The 23,950-nt window shown below is 42.3% G+C and overlaps 1 protein-coding gene and 1 pseudogene across 1 annotated transcript in view; both read left to right on the forward strand.

The window, feature by feature from the left end:
• The first annotated feature begins 250 nt into the window (after positions 1 to 250).
• Positions 251 to 23,950, forward strand: part of Ank2 (ankyrin 2) — a 567,056-nt gene continuing 543,356 nt past the window's right edge. Inside the window, exon 1 of the mRNA XM_028760361.1 lies at positions 251 to 698. Coding sequence (XP_028616194.1) covers positions 627 to 698 — 72 coding nt within the window. The 5' untranslated portion in view covers positions 251 to 626. The remainder of the gene's footprint in view (positions 699 to 23,950) is intronic.
• Positions 1,365 to 20,506, forward strand: LOC114614735 (annotated as a pseudogene).

Raw genomic sequence — 23,950 nt, forward strand, 5'->3', positions numbered from 1 at the left:
TTCTGGTCATTCATATAAATGACTTGTTCCTCATCAGAAGGGAGTGGTTGGAAGGACAAAGAATGCGTGCGCTAGAGGTGGGTGGGTGGCTCGCCCACGCGGACAGGAGATCTGGTGTGTAGCGGGTGTGAGAGTGAATGGGAGCCGAGCGGGCCCGCGCGGGGCAGGGAGGAGCAGCAGCCGGGCCTCCCGAGGGACGTCTCCCGGGCTGCGGGAGCGCCAGCGAGCTTCTTATCCCCACCCACCTCGCGAGCTCCGGCAGGCAGTGGTGCATATAGACATATTTCTGGGAGCTGTCCATGAGCTCATCGCTCTCCCGGCGCGCGGCGAGGGAAGGAGCCCTCCTCTTTCTCCCCGCGCCACCAGCAGCAGTCGCTTAGAGCGTGTCGCCGGTCCTGCCCGCAGCCCACCCGGCGCGCCATGACCCCACGGCACCCGGCGGGGAGGTAGGTGGGCTTGAGCAGCAGTACCCCACGGGCGATCGCTGCCACGGCCGACCTTCTGCGGCCGCCTAGGAGCACGCGGGTCCCCGGGTGAGCCCGAACGCCGCAGGCCCGGAGCGGAAGAGACGAGGACACGCGGGACGGCCGGACTTGACCGAGGGAAGGAGTTCCGAGAACCTGGACATGGCTTCCCCCACCTCCCCTGGCCCGGAGGGAGGGGCCTGCACCCCGCAGAACCCACCGCGGATCCGTCAGGTGGGTGCTGGGTGTAGGGGGGGATCCGCCCCACCACCACGTCCTCGCCTCCCCCAAGGACCAGGACATTGATCTCAGGGGACAGGAGCTGGTCCCACAGGGGACCCATTCATGTGAGCCTGGGCACTTCGCCTGGCCCAGTAGTATTCTCGAAACCTCATTTTCACGGCACACTTTGCACTCACGCCCCCTCACCCCCACCCCACGCGCGCGCCTTTCTAAACCAGGCGTGTAACTTCTGTCGGTACACACTGAGGCACACCCGCAAACTGATCTCTCTGCGCAGCACGGAGGCACACACCCAGCTGTCACATGACCCACTGCAGAGAGAGCTATACCGTTAGAAGCCACTCAGGGTGCTAGGATGGGGCTGTACCCCTGAATGGAGTTCCCTTAGGACCTTTGCCAGGGATGGCTGCAAACGTTGGCTTCTCACCCACAGGAGAGAAGGGACTTCAACTTTCAACACGGCTACCCCCAAAATTGCAGTCATGTGGGTTGTAGGGAAGATGTTCATACTCACTTTGCACCTCTACTCACACAGTTTGCCCAGCACTCTAGCACCGCAAGAAGGGCTTGCCCACTTGTCTGGCTGTTTGAATAAGTCCTATTTTCTGTCTACGTTATGTATATGTTAATAATTTTAAAAGGGAGTAGTGGTCCAGCATGGCGGCCCACATACTCCAGAGGCTGCGGCTGGAAAGTCCATGTGAGTTCGAGGTCAGCCTGGTTTACCTAGGAAATTCCAGGACAACTGGGGCTACATAGTAAGACCCTATTTCTAAAAATAAGGTGTGGTGGGGGCTGATGGGGGTGGGGGTTGGGTGGGAACATAGTACTCCATTCACTAGCGATCTGAGATTTCGTGTCCAGGCTTCTTCTCCTGCCGCTGATGCCAAAGTCAGGACCTCCACCCTTACTTAGCACTTAGATCATCATAGTGGTAGATTGTCCTCCTGCCTGCTCAGATGTGATGTATTAATCTGAGATGTGATTTGCCAATGAGAAGGAAGGACCTTCTTTACCAAACAGAACTGGATTCCTATTTAGAAACAGTAAATATAGCCGGGCGGTGGTGGCGCACGCCTTTAATCCCAGCACTTGGGAGGCAGAGGCAGGCGGATTTCTGAGTTCGAGGCCAGCCTGGTCTACCAAGTGAGTTCCAGGACAGCCAGAACTACACAGAGAAACCCTGTCTTGAAAAACCAAAAAAAAAAAAAAAGAAACAGTAAATATATGGTTACTATCTGGGCAGAAAGGTAATTCCCAACCAAAGGGAATGCTGTCTTTCCTAGCAGTGAGAACTGTTTGAAGAACACACAGAACTACACAATTTATGAATGGGTGATAGTAAAATTTGGTTAATACTTAACAAGATTTTTGTCTCATTTGACCCCTGATATCTCTAGGTAGAATTGTATTATGGTATGCTCTTTTAATGGGGACTTTAAATACAATACCTAAAAATTAACGAGAACTTCTTTTATGGCAGTCTATTTCCAAAGGAATTGTTAGGGTTTGAAACCCTTATGGGGCCAAGATTCTAGTTTTATGACAGTATATATTAAATTGCACTTGAAGTCATTTTTTTCCTTCAGAATTGTGAGAACAGGTATTAAATCTGGGTTAGAAATAGTTATGCATGTAAGAATGAAAATGATGTTGCCATGTAAGAGAAATCGCATGCTAAGCAAAAATCATTTTTATAACTGTATTGGCTAAATTTGTTAATAGGCACATGTGACACGTAGATACAAATATTTAGGAAGTAAAATGTTAAGTATACTAATTTAAATACAATATAAGCATGGGCAAACATTTCTGTGAAGCCTTATTCTATATTTAGAACACTTTTACTGACCTTAGATATACTAGGGATGAAAATAGTTACTTGGAAAAATTTGCCTGAAAGGTCATTGCTGTTTCGTAAAGTGGATACTTTACTGAGAAGACCTCCTTGGAAGCTGTGTAAAATGACATAATGGTGTAACACCGAAGTTACCAACTGATGTTCTCTGTGCAGGGTTTCGGTTTTTGACCTTCCAGGACTCTTCTTCGATGATTGGTGCATTAATTTGCATAGGATGTAGAAATGGGTTGCCTAGATTGGTCATTGCCCTCTATCTGACTTATCAAATCAGGTAGAACAGAAGTACTGAAACCTCTGGCTGCAGAAAGGAATCTCCTCTGTTTATTTGCAAGTGATTCTATACAAATTAGAAACAGAAAAACAGAAGATATAGCTGGATGATCCAACTATGTGATGAGCTGTCATATGTCCCAGTCATTCTGTGTTGCAATTGTGTTACAGTTTCCGAGACATGTATCTCTATGTCCTTTATTCTTTTTCCTGTGGATTCTGGGTTTAATTGGCTTAAAATATGAACCTTCTTCCTCTTTCTGAACCATGTTAGGAGAAAAGTATAATTAAAAACACAGAAGTCCAAAGGAGTCAGAATTGTAATTAAGCACATTAAATGGCTTTTGGCAATAAACTCATTAATCATAGTTTTAATACATAATGAAAATTCAGAAATAAAAATATTTTAGAAAAGTTCTGAGGAGTATATAATAAATATAATTTGTAAATTAGTATATTTCATTAGTAATTTGAATGAAATTATGTGATGTTGCCCAGCAATGGTGCTTGACTTTAATTCCAGCACTCGGGAAGCAGAGGCAAGTAGATCTCTGAGTTTAAGGGCCTACAAATCGAATTTGAGAATAGCTAGAAAGGTTTTCTACACAAAGAAAAAAAAAAGAGAGAGAAAGAAAGGAAGGAAGGAAGGAAGGAAGGAAGAAAGAAAGAAAGAAAGAAAGAAAGAAAGATGTACTATGTTGAAATTCACTTAATATATACTCATTCCTAAAATTTTTTTCCTTTTTTAAGTTAGAGAAACTCTTAGGTCATATTTTGAGCATATTCCCCAAGCTCCACTCCATTCTCCCTGATTTTGTTGAAGACAGCATTTCACAGAGCCCCGGTGGCCTCTAACTTGCTATATAGTCGAGGATGCACTTGAACTCCAGATGCTCCTGATTCCAGGGGGGACTTACCGAGCAGGATGCAAACTAATGTTTTGTATCCTAAGGTGTGGAGATGAAGAAGACAAGCAGGGGATGGGGACACACACCTGGGACCCTAGCCTGTAGGAGGACAAGTCAGGAAGATCGCCCTGAGCTCAAGGTTAATTAGGGCTAGATAGCAAAACCTTATCTCAAAAAGAAAAAACAAAAGAAAGAAGAAGTCAAAACCATTTCTTATAAGTAAATACAGATTTTTAAATTTTATGATGAAAGCATCATTGGAATTTTAGGGTTTTTTTTTGTTTGTTTGTTTGTTTGTTTGTTTTTCGACACAGGGTTTCTCTGTGTAGCCCTGGCTGTCCCGGAACTCACTCTGTAGACCAGGCTGGCCTTGAACTCAGAAATCTGCCTGCCTCTGCCTCCCAAGTGCTGGGATTAAAGGTGTGTGCCACCACTGCCCGGCTTCATTGGAATTTTGAATTGTCTATTGGGTCCTCTTCAAATTTCAATAATAGGGATATTTTTCAGTATTTTGTTTTGATCCTTTCTCTAGTAACAAGGCTGACTAAATACCTATGTTTGCATAGCTATAAAATTATTAGTGTATGACTAAATTCATTTTTTATCACTTGTCATATTTATGCTCTTGTTTAACTATTTGATGTACTATTGGACTTTTAGCAAATGCTGCTTTTGAAACTTGATCTTTTGGAGTAAGAGATTATGTTACTATTGATGTGTGTGTGTGTGTGTGTGTGTGTGTGTGTGTGTATGCCTGTGCATACACATAGTGTAAGTGTTGTGGTTTACAGACCATGGTGAACATGTGTAGAATCAATTGTGAGGATTGAACTTAAGTCACCAGGCCTGGAAAGTGAATGCTTATACTGGCTGAACCATTGAGAGGCTTTGGATTGAAATTTTTTTTTCTTTAGGATTTTTATATCATGGTACAACATGAAATATCTGATACTTACATAGCTTTGTATGAAGTGATTAAAAATGTACATTTTTAAAAATGAGAGTCAAGGAAAAGTGACCTTCAACTTCATTTTGTCCTTACTGAATGCCCCTTAGAAGAAAGAAAACCAAAACCAAAAAACATATCAATATGCTATATTATCATGCCAATAAGAAAATAACAGTAACAAAAGGAGGAGAGTGCTTAAGGTGTAACCAGTGAGGATATCTTCTGGCTTTCAGGCTTAGACTTTCCATTTAAACACACACACATACACACACACACACACACACACACACACACACACACCAACAACAACTTCAAACAAGCAACCTCTCATTTTATTTTCATAATAAAGTCCAGAAGTATTATTTGCTCCTTTCAAATTCATAAGTCAGACTAGGAAGACAGATATCCTGCATGTCAGCTTGTGTTCCCTCATGCGTTTCTTTGTGTGTGTATTTATTTCCTTGGTACAGAGGACTGACACCATGGCCTTGCTGTGCTAAGCAACACTGTATCAATGAACTCCGTTCCCACCCCTACCCCATGCTTTTTATTAAGACCGAGTCCCCTGTATCCCAGGCCAGCTTCACACTTGCTTTCCAGCTGAAGATGATCTTGAGTTTCTCTTCCTGCTGCCTCTACTCCCAGTGCTGGGATTCTAGGAATGTGTCACCATGTTAGCACACCTGATTTTATGAGATGACCAAACCCAAACCCTGTGTTTTATTAACTAGCGTCTAAACATCCCCCACCCCCATGATTTTAAGATAGAATCTGGTTTTCTAGGCTAGCTGTGAACTTGTGATCTTTCTGCTTCAGCTTCCTAAAGACTTAGGACAAGGAACATATACATTATGAGCCTTATGTTTATTTTTCATTCATTTTCTGACGTCGTTAAAAAAAAAAGGCTTAAGAGCTGGGCGGTGGTGGCACATGCCTTTAATCCCAGCACTTGGGAGGCAGAGGCAGGTGGATTTCTGAGTTTGAGACCAGCTTGGTCTACAGAGTGAGTTCCAGGACAGCCAGAGCTACACAGAGAAACCCTGTCTCGAAAAACCAAACCAAACCAAACCAAACCAAAACAAAAAAAAAAAAGGCTTAAGAAACGATAGTTTAGGTCAGGCCTTTAATTCCAGCACTCATGAAACAGAGGCAGGCAGATCTCTTAGTTTGAAGTCAGCCTGGTCTAAAGAGTGAGTCTCAGGATAGCCAGGGCTACACAGAGAAATCCTGTTGTTTTGAAAAACTAAAAAAAAAAAAAAAAGATAGCTTTCCAACTTAATTCTTGAATAAAACATTCTTGCATACCATATATGCTAAGAGACCCCGTGGGCTTATGGGGCTTCTATGGTACTGATGCTGTAGGTCTTTGAAGACCAATTAGATGATCTCAGTCTTTGTGCCACTATATGTGATTTCCTTGCTTCCTTGGTGATCAGTTGTTTTCTAGGGGCTCTGGGTATTGCTGTCATTTATTCGTGGAAACAAAAGTGTTCTTTTTGTGTGTCCTGTGGTAATTTAGAAACCTCTCATGAGGCAGTAATAAAACGTTTACAAGAAGCCAGCCGTGGTACTCAGCTTGGTAGTACTCCCAGTAATCCTGGTAAGGAGATATTGTTATTCCCGTTTTTGAAATGACACGGTATGAATTTAGGAAAAGCATTGTGTGTTGAAGGTCACGGACAGAGAGTTTCAACCTGGGGATTTAGAATGGGTCTTGGTGGCTCCGTTTACTGTCTTGCTCTCATTCTGACTCCCTATACTATGGCTATTGTAGAAGCTCCTTCCAGCCCTCTTGGCTATCCTGGCTTGCTGCATCATTCTCACAGAATTCTCTGTTGAGCTGCCTTGACTTGACTGTGGGTTTTAAGCAGAAGTGAAATTACTCAAATTTGTCAAATGAAAATAATCAGAATTCTCTCTCCACACCTATGATCTCTAAAAGAGGATCTCTCCAGCGTCCGGGGTACTGAAAGCAGAGACTGGCTCACTTAGAGTTTCTTTCTCCTGGGGGCTACCCTATTATTTTCTGCTATCTGTTCCACACTCCTGAAAAAGGTCAGCTGTTGAATAATTTGAGCTAATGGGGGGAGGGGGGATCTTTTCGAACAGGTTCTTCCCTTACCCTAAAATATTTATATTTTGAATGTCAAGATTTCCTATTTCTTCTATTAATTCTACTCATTGTACAGGCTTGTCAAGTTGCTAGGGCTATACCTCATGAATATATATATATACATATATATGTGTGTGTGTGTGTGTGTGTGTGTGGGTGTGTGTGTGTTTGCTTCAGTGCTGGACACTAAACACAGGATCTGATATATGCTAGGCAAGGGCTCAGCCACTGAGCTCTATCCCAAGCCCAAGCCCCAGACCGTACATTTCTCCTTTCCCAGAATGTCAGATAAGTAGCATTACCTGGACTACATCCAGTTGAAATTGATTTTTTTTCCCACTCAGCCTGTAAAGCCCATCTAAGTTATTGCGTGTGTCAACATTTTATTCCTTGCTGTTGCTGAGCTGTATCTATTGTGTGGTCTAACATTCCTGACCATTCACTAGATGAATATTTTGGGTTGTGTCCAGGTTAGGGTAATTATGAATGAAGTTGCTATTAAATATTTGTATGTAGGTTTTTGTGTGAGTATAAGATTGTGTTTTTCTTGGATATGTTTTTGTCTAGGAATATTTGTCTAGGACTGCTAAATTATATGTGTGCTGGATAGTTTTATATCAGCTTGACACAAGCTAAAGTTATTTGAGAGGAAGGAACCTCAATTAAGAAAATGCCTCCATTAGATTGGGTTGTAGGCAAGCCTGTAGGACATTTTCTTAATTATTGATTGATAGAGGAGGGCTCAGTCCAAGGTGGGCGGGAGGCTGGTAGCTCAGGTTCAATAAGAAAGCAAACTGAATAAGCCATAAGGAGCAAGCCAGTAAGCAGCACTCCTCCATGACCTCTGCAGCAGCTCCTGCATCAGGTTCCTGCCCTGTTTGAGTTCCTGCCCTGACTTCCTACAGTGATGGACTAAGATGTAGAAGTGTAAACCAAATAAATCCTATCCTCCCCAAGTTGCTTTTAGTCATGGTGTTCGTCACAGCAATAGTAACCCTCAGTACAATATTGTAGGTACATGTTTATCCTAATAAGAAACTTCAAACCAGGCAGTAGGAAAGCAAGCTTTTAATCCCAGCACTCTGGAGGCAGAGGCAAGTAGATCTCTATGTTTGAGGCCTGCCTGATCTACAGAGCTAGTTCCAGGACAGAGAGGGCTACACAGAGAAACCTTGTCTTGGAAAACAAAACAAACAAAAGAACAACAGACAAACAAAACACAAAAGTGATTAGTATTGTTCTATAAAAGACTAAAACAACAAACTGCATACACAGTACTAAATGTCCTAAGATGTTAAAAAGTAACTAAAAAAATTATAGAGTGTTTTATACAATATAAAAATGGCATGTTGGGAGCTTGAAAAAGAAAAAAAATTTCCAAGTCAGTTTTGTCAAATACTAATGTGAAATAAAGGGGGACTTTAGTCTTCATTCACTGTGAACTATGAAGATTAGCATTCTATGGTTTTATAAGTAGTTATCATATGGTCAGATTATGATATATCCAGGAACTAATTGCCTATGTCCAGTGATATATGGGAGCCTTGAGTTCAGTAGCCCATTGCTGTAACTTTTGTTTGAGGGATTTATAAGTAGTTTCCTAGATCAATTCCTGCATATCTAATCATTGCAGATATAGGAGCATCATATAGCAGCAGTCATGCATTTTCTCATTAACCTGCAGCTTGGTTAGACTGAGGAAATCAGCTAGATGACTCCTCAGCAGGAGCAGGAATCACCCAAGCAGACACTTGTCACATATCTAGTGCTGGATAGGGTCACAGTCAAGCCGTAGACACTGCAGGAAAGGAGGGATAACCATTACCACAATGAACCTGACCCTGACTAAGCACCAGCCACACAGTGGTACTGTTCTGAGCACTTCCTGTGACTAACCAGTTTAACCACTGCTGATGGAAACTGCAGCTACAATGATTATCCCCTTTACTGATGGGGTGAAGAAGGTACAGCTAGATTAAATCATCGGCTTATGTCATGCAAGCAAATGACAAGAGTCAAGACTCAGACCCAGTCTGCTGGGTGGCAGGAGCATCCTCTATTATCTCCAAGAGCAATAGGATGGCTAACCATCAGTACCAGGCCCGAGGATGAAAAAGTCAGTAACCGAGGTAAATAGTATTATAATGCAGTGTCTCTAAGTAAAAATGAATTTTACAAACCCATGATGAGTAAAATATTAGTCTTTTCAATACAGACTTTAGCTCCAGACTCATTCATCCCTGTTTTATTCAGTTTTCTATAACCATGACCAGGAATCAGACCAGCTCCCATCCAGCTCCTCCCTGCATGCACTGGGTGAATCTTCTCTACCTTGACACATAGCTTCCATGGCATGGTGACAGAGTCTGAAGTGTAAGAGTTCTGGACCATTTTTGCAGAAGTGAAAAGCATCTTTGTGATACAGCTCTGGAACCACCTAAGGCCCCTAGGTTGTATTCTGTTGGACAAAGTGGTCCAGGTTCACCTAGATTCAAGGAGAAGGATCCAGAGATGAGCATTTGATATACACCAGAGCTGGAGAGTAACATCCCATCATTAAGAACAGAGTGTGGGATGGTGTGTGAGCCTTCTTTGAAAGTATGCCCCACTACAGAGAGTGGGTGCTAAGTTCACAGAAAGTAAGTGTCAAACCAGACTCAGCCTGGTATTTGTCATTGTGTCAAGAATTAGTCAAAAATTATTTTATAGGAGGTAATTTGTCACATCTTCATGAATCACTGTATCCAGCACTACACTTGATTTGTGCCAACTCCTTAAGAGGTCAGAGATCCTGGATGTGGATCTGCTTGTAAGTTTCTGACAGTGTTAGGCTGTACCACCCTTAAGGTCAATAGACTTTGTACCTACTGTGGGTCTTCTCTGACCACACCCTTTCCTACTGAGTGAAGAGTGTGAGGAGAAACACTCACACATCATCTCTTCTCAACTGTTCCCTGGGATTCAGGACATGGAATTCCTGTCAAACTGATCTCAAAGGTGTGGTAAGCCTTTCCCTTGGGCCTGTGTGTAGTGGGCAGCTTGTGAAGCCAGTATATATACCCTGAAACCCAATGATGACCATTTGTTGGGTTTAGAGACTGCTAGCAAAGGCTGTAGTATGCACACATCTTGTGTCAAATCCGGCTTCATTACTTAATAGTTTTGTAACTTTAGGGAAGCTACATAGCCTATCTGTGTCTAACTGCACTTTGGAAGTAGAGGTCATACTGGTACAGTGAATACAATTTTTAAGGTTTAAATAATATATCTTTGTATTTAGTTTAATGCCTGTTCCTTGTAAATACTCTTTTTATTGTTATATAATAAATACTCAATAAATATTCACTTCTTCACTTTCCTAAGGACAACAGGAGGAGAGACAGATATTCTCCTGGGTGATAGACACAAGGCAGCATTAGATTGTTAGATTCCCCTGTTGCTGTCTGAGTAAGTCTCAGTAAATCATGAGCATTCATTTTGTAATCTAATAATTAATCTCAGGGATCAACTATTAAACAAAATAGAATTAAGCTTGTAGTTCAATAGTGAACTGCTTACCTATACCCATCATACAGTGTGTCAAAGATTCAAAACAAAGCAAGAAAGCAAACACATAAAAATTTGGATGATATAGAATTGTAATAAAGACTTAGCAATAGTAAAACATTGCAGGCTGGAAATATAGCTCAGTAGGTAGAGTACTTGCCTGGTATGCCTAGAGCCCTGGCTTCCATTGCTAGCACTTAAACCAGGAATGGTAGCATAAATACCTGTAATACCAGCATTTTCGAGGTGGAGGCAGGAGGATCAACAGTTTAAAGTCAAAGGTAGAGAGGCCACTTAGTGGATAAGAACACTGGATGCTCTTCCAGAAGATCCGGGTTCAATTCCTAGCACCCCACTGGCAGCTTACCACTGTCATTAACTCCAGTTCCAGGGACCCTACACCCTCACACAGACACAAGTGCAGGAAAAACACTAAATCACATGTAATAAAAATAAATATCTAAAAAAATTTAAAGTCATCCTTGAGAACATCTTGTTGAGTACCAGCCTGGAATACAAGAGACCTCCTTGTCTCCAAAATAATGGATAGATAGATAATAGATAGATACATAGGTGATAGATACATACATGTTTATGTTGTGAAATTAAAAAAAATATAGGTTTTTACTTGAATCTCCTGATTCTTATGTTTTGGTTAGCCAACTGTCATTCACTATACTACAAGTTTTAAAATAATATTATTGTGTTTTTATTTGTTTATTTTGGTGTTTTGAGACAAGGTTTTTCTGTGTGACCCTGGCTATCCTAGAATTCACTCTGTAGACCAGGTTGGACTTGAACTCAGGGATCTGCCTGCCTCTGCCTCCCAAGTCCTGAGACTGAAGGCATGTATAGTCACACCCACCTTTCTGTGCTTTTTTAAGTTGAAGAAGTTATTGAGGAATGTTCACACATTTTTGTATGGGAAGAGTAAACTACTCCAATTTCAGCCTCTACAATCCTCTAGTTCAGGGTCTCTCAACCTTCCTAACACTTCAGCCCTTTAATACAGTTCCTCATGTTGTGGTGACCCCACCATAAGAATTATTCCATTGCTACTTCATAACTGTAATTTTGCTATTGTTATGAATTACAACATAATATCTAATATTTCTGGTGGTCTTAGGTGACCCCTGTGAAAGGGGCAGTCAATCCCTAAAGGGTTGCAACCCACAGGTTGAGAACCACTGCTTTAGATTGTGCTTTTGAAATAAAAATGTATTCTCAAGCTGGGTGTGATCGTTTTAATCCCGGCACTCAGGAGGCAGAAGCAGGTAGATATCCCTGAGTTCAAGATCAGCCTGGTCTACAAAGTGAGATCTTGTCTCAAAACAAAACAACAAAATAAAAAAATAAAAATAAAAAGAACAGTGTGTACGGATAGAGTACAGATAAGTCTTTGAAAGAATCACGAGATGGATAATTCCTGGGCACACCATTTTTCCATAAAAGGCTTCTACATCCCTCCTGAGTTCCACAATGTCGAAAACTCAAGATGGTCAACGCAATACTGACTTTTGACCTTTTGTAAACAATTCCCAGTTATGCTTTATTACACTTTGCTAATTCTTTGTTTCCTTTTTATTGTTGCCTGCTTGTCTGGGGGTTATAACAGAGTGCTAACCACTGAGTTCAAGTTCTAAAACTAAAATTATGTCAGAAGACAACTTTGTGGAGTGGTTGTTCTCTCTCCTGTCAGGTTCTCAGGACTGAACTCAGGCTGTCTGTCAGCTTGCATGGTGGGGCCCTGTGAGCATCTATTGAGTATCCACAGAGCCATCTGATTAGCTCCAAGTAGGTTTTTCCTTTTAAATTTATTTTGTTTCATTTTTAATGTGTATATGAGTTTTGCCTCCGTGTATATCCACACACAACATGTATGTATGTATGTATGTATGTATGTATGTATGTGTGTGTATGTGTGTATGTGTGTGTGTATGTGTGTGTGTGTGTGTGTGTGTGTGTGTGTGTGTATGTGTGTATGTCTCCCAGAGCCCAGGACTGGGCATTGGAAGAACTGTTACTGGATTTACAAATGGTTGTGAGTGCTGTGTGGATGCTGGGAAAGGAACTGGGGTCCACTGGATGAGCAGCTAGTGCCCTTAACCTCAGAGTCATCTCTTCAGCCCCCCAGCTATCTTTTCATAACATTGCTTGGGAAGATGTTTTCAATTCAGAACTTTTATGATGCTAATAAGAGAATTAATAGGGAATAACGAAGCCATAATAGAATGGATTCGGTCACAAAGTTCTGTGCCTTTTCATTAGGAAGACTCAAATTCCATTTTGTTATTTCCCAGCAATGCCTTTGCTGAGGTTTGTAAACTTCCTTGTCTTAGGGTCATTATCATTTATAATTATTTTTATGTCAGTCTTTTTTTTCTTCTTTTTTTGTTTCTCAGTGTTAGGAATTGAACCCGTGGCTTCATGCAAACTATGTCAGTATTTTACCACTTGACTACATCACCAGCCCTATTCGTTAATCCTATTTGTGTCCACGTGATTACATTTAAAGTGTGGGATTATCCTTTTATTTCTGAGGTATTTTACTTCTGTCAATTTTCTATGAAAACCTCACGTTACATAACTGCTTGACAGTAAGCTGACAATAACGTGAGTCTAACCAGCCTCTTCGTAAATTCTATTTATTTATTACTTGCTATGATGAGGATTGAACCTGGGGCTTCTCATATTCTTTTGTCTTGAACATAAGTACTTGGCCTTGATGGCTGTCAAGCTATAGCTGGGGTTGAGAATAAGTATATAGAGTTTTTGTTGTTTGTTTTGTTTTGCTTTGCTTTTTGAGACACAGTTTCTCTGTGTAGCCCTGGCTGTCCTGGAACTTGCTTTGTTGTCCAGGCTGGCCTTGAACCCAGAAATCCTCTAGCCTTTGTCCACTGAGTGCTGGAGTTAAAGGTGTGAGTCACCACTGCCCAGCTTAGATGTTCTAAACTATTGCTTTGCGAATCATTTATTGATTGTTTTTAGGCTGCAAACAAAACTGTCTGGGTTAAGGTTTAGACTAGGAGCTCTTCTGTGAGAGAGGACTAGAAGCGGCTCCTCTGAGGACATGCCCCAGTTCAGGGCTGGAGGACAAAAGAGTGTCCCAGCCAGAGGCTGGAAGGGGACTTGTCATGATCCTGTGCATGGCATGTGTGCATGGCACACAGCAGGAAGAAAGTTCGAAGTAGTTCTCTGACCTAGGTAGGTTACTGGAACTTGTTTTTTCTTTTAATGAATTTAAGCAAACATTTTTTTGTTTTACCTGAGCAGGACGGAACAGGTTTTTTTTTTTTTTTTAATTAGCATAGAAAGTAATGAGTTTTATTTCAGCATTTTCCACAATTACTTTGTTTTTGTTGATTATCCTTGCAAACCGTTTTGTTCACTTTTTTTCCTTCAACGACGTACTGAAGATTAAATACCTGACTTCATGGTGCTATGCAAGTCCTTGTCCTGAAATACATCTCTAGTTGTCCTTTGAATCTCTCTTCTGAGGCACTGTCTTACTAATGTGCCCAGGCTTGTACTAACTCCATAGTCCTCAAACCTGGAGTCAGAGATTGGGAGGTCTGAGGAACACTGACGGCTCTATGGCAGAGCAGCCATGTAAGGCAGCGGGGAAGGGGAATGTGTGAAAGATCCAGCCTCACAAAGCCCTTAACTAAAGGTATCCTAACCTTTTTAAAAGCCATTAAAAGATTTTTTTAAAAAATTGTATGTTTCACTAAAGAAGAAGTAAATCGCTGGGAATCTTCCCCAGCATCTTAACCACAAGCTGTTTATCTCCGGTGTTCCTATATAACGGATGGCCTGTTGCCAGGCACTTGGCATTCGAAGCCAGACTCCTGGAAATGCAATTTTTCAAACCCATTAACCTTTATTCAACTCTTATGAAGAGGAATCATCATTTTTCTTCTGCAGTCTATGATCCAGTATGAGCTGGATTTGACTGACCTTTTGCCTCAAGTTTGTCTTAAGATGGGCTTATAAAACTGAAATCTTTTTAGGGGTTTAATGGAAACTGAGTTTCTCTTTTGCTGTTCATATCATTAGGTAACTTCTCCTTCGTTCATTTGGGTTCTGAACATGCTACATAAAACTCTTTCTGGAAATGGTTTCCTGGTGAGGGCATTCAACTGCACCATGGAGTGGCCATGGCATGAGGGAAGATGGTAAATGCATCTTGTGGTGTTACCTCCAACTGTAAACCTGCTCCAGGCCCAGGGACTGGCTTGTAGTTCCAACACTCAAAGAGTAAAACTGAGAGGATGCTTCGAATCTACAAGCCCACGTCTGCCTGGGCAACACTGTAGCAAGATGACTTCTCAAACCTAACTAAGTGATGGAACTGGAGAGCCAGCTCAGCAGTTATGAACACTCGCTGTTCTTTCAGAGGACTCAAGTGTGGTTTTCAAAGCCCATGCCTGTCTCACACAGCTTGTCATTCTAGCTCCAGGGGATACCCCTTTTTCGGCATCTGACACAACTCCATATACATGCCATACACATACAGATACACACATAGAGAAATAAGAGTAGAATAAATCCTTATTAAAACAGTATAAATGGGGCTGGAGAGATGGCTCAGTGGTCAAGAGCACTGACGGCTCTTTTAGAGGTCCTGAGTTCAATTTCCCAGCAACTACATGGTGGCTCACAACCATCTGTAATGAGATCTAATTTCCCTATTCTGGTGTGTCTGAAGACAACTACAGTGTACTCACATATGTAAAATAAATAAATCTTAAAAAAAAAAACCCCTGAGTATAAGCACGTACATCTCTAACATCATACACACTTCACAATGCTAACTGTGCTGCGTGCTTTCCTTCATATGCTGGGCCTTTGCTCAGCAGACCTTTCCTTTTTGCCCTCATCCACTGCGCTTCTTTGCTTATAGAGACTGGGCCGAAGCTCCACCTGACAGCAAGATTAAACCAGCTCATTGGTTATGGCCAGAGGGGTGCCCCACTTGAACGGTTTGCAAACATCTTAAATCCTACTAGGCTTTTTAGCAGTTTTGGTTTTGTGAACCCTTTTCATTTCTGGAAGCTGCTCCCACTGAGACTGGAGAGCATCATTCACATACTCAGATGAGATCGATGTGTGTTCAGGCTGTAGACACCATTCATCATGCAGCAATTATGTCCGCTCTCTCTAAGTCCGGATGCTCGAATTTCCTAAGCTGACTTGTGTCTGAGCCTCTGTGGCTAGCTCCTCCAGTGTGCTATCTCCTCACTCTCAGGCACGATAACGACCACAGGTCAGAGATAAAGAGGTCAAGGGCGGTGGGGCATGCTTGGAATCCCAGCACTTGGGAGGCTGATCTCTAGGATTGCCAGCAGTTCAAGTCCTGTCTGAACAAGTGTCTGTCTAAAAAACAAATCAAGGGCTGGGTTGGCCTGGTGGCACACACTTATAGTATCAACATTCTGGAGGTAGAGACAGGTTGATCTCTGAATTCAAGGCCAGCCTGGGAGCAAGTTTTGGGACAGCCAGGGCTACTTGTCTCAGAAACAAAGTGAAACAGACAAAAACCAACCAACCGACCGACTGACCGACCCACAGACAAATATATGAAAAACAATATAAAACAAAATAGAACTAGGAAAGCCAGGACTGTCTGTTCATACCTGTCATTCCAGCTCTTTAGAGAGAGGCAGATTGATTTTACATTTGAGGACAGCCTAGACTACATAGTAAGATCCTATTTCAAAAAAAGTAGTAAGTTCCTGATGATGTAGCTCTCCATTAGAACACTTGTCTTGTTGTACATGGGTTTGATCCCTAGCAAGGGAGAAAGAAAAAGAAAAAGAAAAGAAAAAAGAAAAAATAAAAAAGAGACTCAGACTTAGCAGATTTCTCAAGATCAAAGACACGGAATGGGAGAATAAGGGCTCCACACCCACATGTGTTAGACACGGAAGCCTGCACCCTTAAATAGCACATGGAACACCACCACCTTATGGCAGCTGTCATGCTGAAGCCTGGAAACAGACACAAATACTCTCAACAGTTGGAAATTCAGCCAAAGGCTACAGCGGGATCATCTCAGTGGTGGAGTTTTATGATCCGATACAGTGGGGACCTTTGTTGGCTTGGTGAATTCAGAAGTCACCAGGCTGGAGCCCAAAGACCACCGAGGGCTTGAAGCATGATTAAAACCAGGAGGGAACTTGTCAAGGTTGTAGGAGAGGGGACAGAACATAAGCAGTGTGTTTGTCACTATGGCTGGTTCATGGTTTTCCTACCAGTGTTTCTCCTGCCGCATAGTCACTCACCCCCGTTACCACAGTTAGTGTCTTTCACGATCCTGCTTTTTATCTTAGATTTTTCCTCTCATATATTTATACTTTTCCTCAGACCAGTCACTCATACTTGCAAACTTCTGTTATCATGACAGGCTACTGTCCCTTCAGTGGCACCTCCTCTTTTTAATCCAGGTTTTTATCTGCACGCTTACCCATCAGGTCCTGCAGACTGGACTTGGCCCCATAGCTCTCTCTCTCTGCAGTCCGCTCCAGCTGTCCTCTGGGGTGGTACCTATCTTGGGCAGTACCCTCCCGGCAGTCCTCTTTCTGAGAAGGAACCCTTGAACTACCTTTGATTTCTTTCTTGCTTCCTCTCACTATCCCTGTCCAGGTTCAGCCTGCATCATACCATTTCCAGCCAGGCTGTAGTATTTCCCAGTTGGCTTCACTCTGCTCACTGTATCCCTTTACAAGCCTTCCTCTATACACCGGGGTCTGATCGTGTCATTCCTGCTTAATGAAATCAGATGTGTGCTTCCTTAATTGCTCTGTTGGGTGCTGAGAACAGAAACCTTTCTACACCAGGTGCCTGACGTGACGGATGATGACAGGTGCTCCATGAGCAGTTTAAGCTTCCAAATTGGTAATACAGTCACTTCTGCGGACTGCACAGAAAACGCAGTGTTGATTTTATAATGTACTTATGAGAACAAAGGTATTTCCAAGCACTCTATTTGTGGACTACATCACTCAGGTCTTGGTTGCCTAGAGATTGTGCTGACAAATTACAAAAGCTATTGTGCACAGAAGAACTTGTTCTTGGTAGAGGACAGAGGATATCACCATTATTTGTAATGCATTTATTTTAATGTGCTATTGGATATGTCAGTATTTAGGAATGGCTCGCACCCAGGTTCCCCCTACCAGTATCTACTGGCCCCCTCTACCCACTTCCTGCTTCAGAGAAAGCAGGAGCCCATATTCCAAGGCCAAGCTCTGGGGTGGTACAAGATAAGAGGGAGGAAGGATGCTGAGGTGAGAGTGGGACTGAAGATGGAAAACAACTTATAACTCCGGGAGTGTGCCATCATGATGAAGATGATAGATTTGAGTTGTCCTGAAGCAGACACAATTGGCTGCCCCTAAGAAGGCACTATTATTGAGAGCAAGGGAGAAAGGCTGTGAGCTTAAGGAGAGGGGAATAGAGGAGTCAGGAGTCCTGAAGTGAGGGCGACAGGCTGATTGGGTTACAACTCGGAGGCGGGTGTGGTGGGAATGGCACCACAAGCCTAACGTTAACAGGAAAGATGTCAAAAGCGGGGTTTTGGGTCAGTGAGTCACCTGGGATCATGCCCATACAAACCCAGGGTCTCTACACTGATCTCTGAAGTAGGTAGGGCTCTCCTCTTGGAAGGGAAGCAGAAACTTGAGAAAGGGAGTTTTCCATACCTAAGTGTTTCTATCAAAGGCCAATTTTTAGCCCTCGCAGATTGAATCCATGAAAGTAAACTCATAAAATGCTCCACTGTATTACATTTTCTGGTTTTGCAGTCACACCATTTGAGCCTTTCCATAGAGCTTCAGGATTTGGTATAATATTCTAAATTTCCTCCAGGCTGACAGGGCTGGCTCTGGTAAAGACCACAATATAGTTGTGATGTATCCTTTGTTGGTGTATCTTCATTTCTCTTTTAACATAACCTTGCTTCTGCCTCCTAACTGTTTGACAGCAACTCATATCTCTCTGTTAATTTTACTAAAACAAAGATCTGCAGATCCATACATACAAGTGCCTGTTGTATACTTGCATACACATAATATTCAAGGTTTCTACTAATTGGCCTTAAATTTTAGGGCTTTCCTGCTTATGCCCCAGAGAGTTGATTCAGTAGCTCCCTGGTGATGCAAGCAACCCTAATCTTTCTACATTGCAACCCTTAGCTGATAGCTATGTCACAAGACTATGCCTCCTTTCCAAGCATCTTGTCTGCTTGCAATGAGTCCCAGAGCAGAAAGCAAGGAGTGGTGGTCCAAAGCTCTTTTTCACCACTTTGGGGTGCAGCTCAGTGCTAGAGCATGCTGTCCTTCCCTGTAGGTTTTGAGATAGTATCCCTTTGTAGTTCAGGATGGCTTCAAACTTGCTATGTAGCTGAGAATGTCCTTGAACCTCCAATTCTCCAGAGTGCTAGGATTACAGGCATGAGCTACAGTTTCTGGTTTATGTGTTGCTTCCTGTATGCTAGACGAACACTGCCAAGTGAGCTACATTTCCAGTCCTCAGTAGATACTTTGCTATGTGTGAGACCCTGGGGTTCACTCTTCCTCAAAGGTCTTTCTCTGGGGCAGAGAGATGACTTAGAGGGGAAAGGTGCTTTTGCATAAGGCTGGCAATCTGAATCTGAGTTAAGTCTCTGAAGCCTACATAAAAATGGAGACAGCAACCAGCTGGTGGTGGTAGTACATGCCTTTGATCCCAGCACTTTGGAGACAGAGGCAGGCACATCTCTATGAATTCAAGGCCAGCCTGCTCTACAGAGTGAGTTCCAGGACAGCCAGGGCTACATAATGTAACCCTGTCTCAACCCTCACTCCCTCAAAAAAGTAGAAAAGCAAATTAGCTCTACAGTCTTGTCCTCTGACCTCTACATATGTGTGACAGGAACCCCACATCTCTGTCATGCATATACACATACAGATAAATAAAGTCTTCCATGTTCACATCTCTGCCCAGGGAGTAAGTTTGCCTAGAAGTCATCTTGCAAATACTTTCTCCTATCTTGTTGGTAGAATTGGTTCCTGTGACCTTCCACTTCTAGAAAAATCAGAAACTGAGTTTTGTTGGGGAACATTAGAGAAAGGCTTAGTGATCCAACCCTCAACAGCCTTTGTACCTACAGAGAACATAATTGAATATTAAGACTTGTAACCCTGGAATCAACTTATTATAACCATGCCTCTTGCCCCTGTTATATTGAAAGACTGAGTCTTTATTCAGTTTACCTAGCTCAACGGAAGGAAAAGCAATTTTCAGTTTCTGTTAGCTGTTGCCACAAGGGCTTGATAGAAACATCCTGGTTAGTGTTGTCATGGTGATCAAAGCTTTTCCACCTAAAAGAAAAGATTGCTTTGAGTGTTTCTTTAGAGCATCTGACAGTGAGGGACACAGGTGACCTTAGAAACAAACACAACATCGTCCTTGACAGCTGCTTTGAAGGTGCTTGAAAGACATTTATTCTTCAGTGGATATGATATATTTATTACAAAAATGTGTCTAGCTGTAATTTTTTTTATTTTAAAATTTCATTTGTTGCTGGACAGTGGTGACACTTGAGAGGCAGATCTCTGTAAGTTCCAGGCCAGCTTAGTCAACAGAGAAAATTCCAGGACAGCCAATGCTACACAGGGAGACCCTGTCTTTAATGCCAACCGACCCCCTTTTCTGAGATGTGGTGGTGGGTACAGTGGAGCTCTGTTCAGCCTGCTCCCATTCTGACTCACCTTCCTAATGAAAAACAAGTTTACCAGGAAGCCACGCCATAATCAAGGCTTTTAAAGATACTGGAAAGACGCCAGTGGAACTTGAGGTGGTAATTCACCGAATTTGGATCACGCCCACAAGCCGCAACATGAAGTGTCACTGGAGAGGATGTGCACTGATTTAATCAGAAGCACAAAGGAAAAGAATCCAAGAGTGAGGACCAGTGTGCATGCCGACCAAGACATTGAGAATCAGTACAAGAAAAACACCTCGTGCTGAAGGTTCTAAGACATGGGCTCATTTCTATATGAGAATCCACAAACTCATTGACTGTCACAGTCCTTTGAGATTGTTAAGCAGGTTTCTTCCAACAGTTTTGAGACAGGAGTGGAGGTTAAAGTCACCATTGCAGATGCCTAAGTCAACTATTTTAATAAGTTGACTTAATTGTTAAAAACAAAACAAAACAACCAACCAACCAACAACAAAAAATTCCATTTCTTAGCCATATGTAGTAGTACATGCTTTTCATCCCAGCACTAAAGAGGCAGATGGATCTGTATGAGTTCCAAGTCAGCAAAGGCTACATGATAAGACCTTGTCATTAAAAAAAATTAAAATAAAAATAAATTATTTCTGTGTATGGTTGTGTGTGTGTACATATATGTTAGGTGCACGTGTGAAGGACAGGGTACAATCTGTGGGCATCAGTTCTTTCTGTCTACCATGTGGGTTCTGGAAATCGAACAGGCCATTGGGCTTGATGTCATGCATTCTTACACCCCAAGTCATCTTACTACCCCTATGTGTAAATTTTTTAATGCAATTATTGAAGAAGCTGCCTTATTGTAAACTGTAAAACTTCTACTCAACTTAGAGGCGGTAAATATAGTATTCTTATAGTAACTATTATTTTTTAAATTAAATAGTAATGCTAATGCAGAAATATTTAAGCTGTAGTGTTTTTTTTTTTTTTTGGTTTTTTGAGACAGGGTTTCTCTGTGTAAGCCTGGCTGTCCTGGAGCTCACTCTATAGACCAGGCTGGCCTCGAACTCAGAAATCCACCTGCCTCTGCCTCCCAAGTGCTGGGATTAAAGGCGTGCGCCACCACTGCCCGGCTAAGCTGTAGTATTTTGGGGGTGACCGAATTATGTTTTTTGGAAGCCTACTGTTTGTCGGACACTGTTAAAGATCCTGAGACTACACAGTGACAGTCAAATCATGTCACACTTAGACCTCACTACAAGTTGCTCAGAGAACTTTGTCCTGGTTCTCTCCTTTCTATCCGTCTCTACATGTGTTCCGGGGTTTGAGCTCAGGGGGTAAGCTGTGCAAGTCCTTTACGTACTGAGCCACTCAAAGGAGGAGAAAGAAAATGAAAGAAAATAAAATCATTAACATCTGTATGTGTATAGTCATACATGTCACCAAGGTGCACCCTTTGATGTGGATACCATCAGAAAAAATAGAAGCTGAATTCTGTGGCTTGTGTCTGTCATCCCAGTGCTTGGGCAGCAGGATCAGGATGATTGTCACAATTAAGAGAAGTCTTGGTGAGGAAGTAAGTTCAAGGCCAACCTGGGCTACGCAATGGGACTCTGTCTAAAAAGAAACAAAAACAACAAAATAAAAACCCAACCTAAAAAATTGCCAGAGTCGGTGAGGACACAGAGAGATTGGGAGTGTCTGTGCATTTCTAGTGGGAGAGCTGTTGTACTCACCATGAAACATTATAGAATGCTCTAGTTTGCATCTTAAGTGCCCCGCCCCCAAAGGACCATCTGGTGAAGACTTGGCCTCCATGTGGTGCTTTAGGAAGATGATGGAACCCATAAGAAGTGCCCAGCAGGAGGGCTTGTGCCCTTGCAAAGGATGACGGGACCCCAGCTTCTTCCTCCCTTTTCCTATCACTTCCTGATTCTCAGGACAACAGTTGACCCCTACTCTGCCTTGCCTATGGTTGCAAAAGTAAACTTACAACGTACAAAAACCTAAGCTAAATTTCTTAGTCAGAGTTATGCATAATTTGCTGGAAATAGCTGATGAGACCAGTTTTTCTTTCAGTGTTTATAAACATCCAGTTTAAGTTTATAGAGTTTATGTAAAATTAACTAAGACATAATTCAGAGAAAAGCTGTAGTATACAATATAGAAAATGATTCAGATACTGTGATGGTTTGTATGTGCTTGGTCCAGGGAGTGGCACTAGTAGAAGGTGTGGCCTTGTTGGAGTAAGTGTGTCACTGTGGATATGGGCTTTAAGACCCTTATACTACCAACCTGGAAGACAGTCTTCTCCTAGCTGCCTTCTGAACAAGATGTAGCACTCTCAGCTCCTCCAGGCCCTTGTCTGCTTGGATGCTGCCATGCTCCCACCTGGAACACATATGGCTGTCGAGCCACAGGCTAGACACACCCAGGGAGCCTTTCCTTCTGCAGTATTTGGAGTGAGTAGTAGTGAGAAGAAGTTGCTGAGGAAGTGCCCTGTGAAGAACTGAGTTAAGGCATGTAAAGGCATTTGAAGACTTGCAATCCCAACTCTTCTTATTAACAGACACGAGCTTCTCACCATTTTTTTTTTAGAGTCTTAAAGAATAGTATCCTTGTGCAGTGTCACTGACAATAGTTACAATTTGTTTTATTAAATGTTTTCACATTATTAAATACTATTAAATTTTAAAAATTATTTTATATGTAATAATTTGCCTGCATATACATTTATGCACCACATACGTACCTCAGGGAGGTAGGAAGAGGGCATCAATTCCCCTGGAACTGCAGTCATAGACAGTTGTGAGCTGCCTTGTGGATGCTGGAAACTTGAGTCCTCTGGAAGAGCAGCCAGTGAGCTACTAACCACTGAGCTATTTCTCTAGCTCCCTATTCTAATTTTTAAAACAGAAATAAACAGTAATACAAAGGAAGAGGGTCCCCCATTGTTTTCCACCCCCTCCTTTATTGTAAGACAGTTGCTTCCGTATTTAGTTCTAGTACTTCGTTGGAGTGTATGCAGAGTCATCTGGGCATTATGCCCAGTTTGTTTAATTTGTGTTTATTTGTGAAGTGTCGTAGATTTTGTTGCATTTATTAGATTATTACTGTTATTAGTGGGTACTAATAATACATCATAATGTGTTCTTATCTATCTAGCACTGAAGCAACAGTATTTCTTCCCAAGGGCAATCTCGTGCACTGCTTCAGTCTGAAGAAAGGATCTGCTGTGGCAGACTCCACAACAAATCCATCCCCTGACCTGTGTCATTAAGAGTTTTACTTTTTCTTTATGTATTTTGCTTGTCACAGAGGCAGAATCCCTTACTCTTTCTGGATACTGTGGCCTTTTTAACCTCTGCGGTTTTGTTAATTTTGTCCTTTCTCATCTATCTGTCAAAGTTCCAGTCACCGTCAAGGCTTGATACTAAAACATTTCTTGGGTGGATGCTTTCCTAGTCACATGGACCTCATTCACAGCGGATGGCAGCGGGTCTCTCATCGGCTCCCTGAGCCATTGACCTAAGTAGTGGCTGGATCACTGACACCATATTTATTTCTGTTTATTTATTGTATATATGTTACAGGTATGTGTGTGTTCTTGTGTGTGTGTGTGTATATGTGTGTGTGTGTGTAGATGCCAGAGGTCAACTTTAGATTCTGTTTGCCAGAAGTCATTTGCTTTATTTTTGAAACACTGTCTCTGAATAGTCGAAGGCTTGTTGATAAGGTTAGGCTGCCTGGCTAGTGAACACCAGGGATCTACCTGCCTCTTCCTCGACAGCGCTCGGATTATAAGTGTGCACCACCATGCTTAACTCTTTCATCTCCCCTGGGTATTGAACTTGGGTCTTCATGCTTGTACAGCAAAC

The sequence above is a fragment of the Grammomys surdaster genome, unplaced genomic scaffold, assembly GCF_004785775.1.
Source record: "Grammomys surdaster isolate TR1022 unplaced genomic scaffold, NIH_TR_1.0 126531, whole genome shotgun sequence".
Lineage (NCBI taxonomy): Eukaryota > Metazoa > Chordata > Mammalia > Rodentia > Muridae > Grammomys > Grammomys surdaster.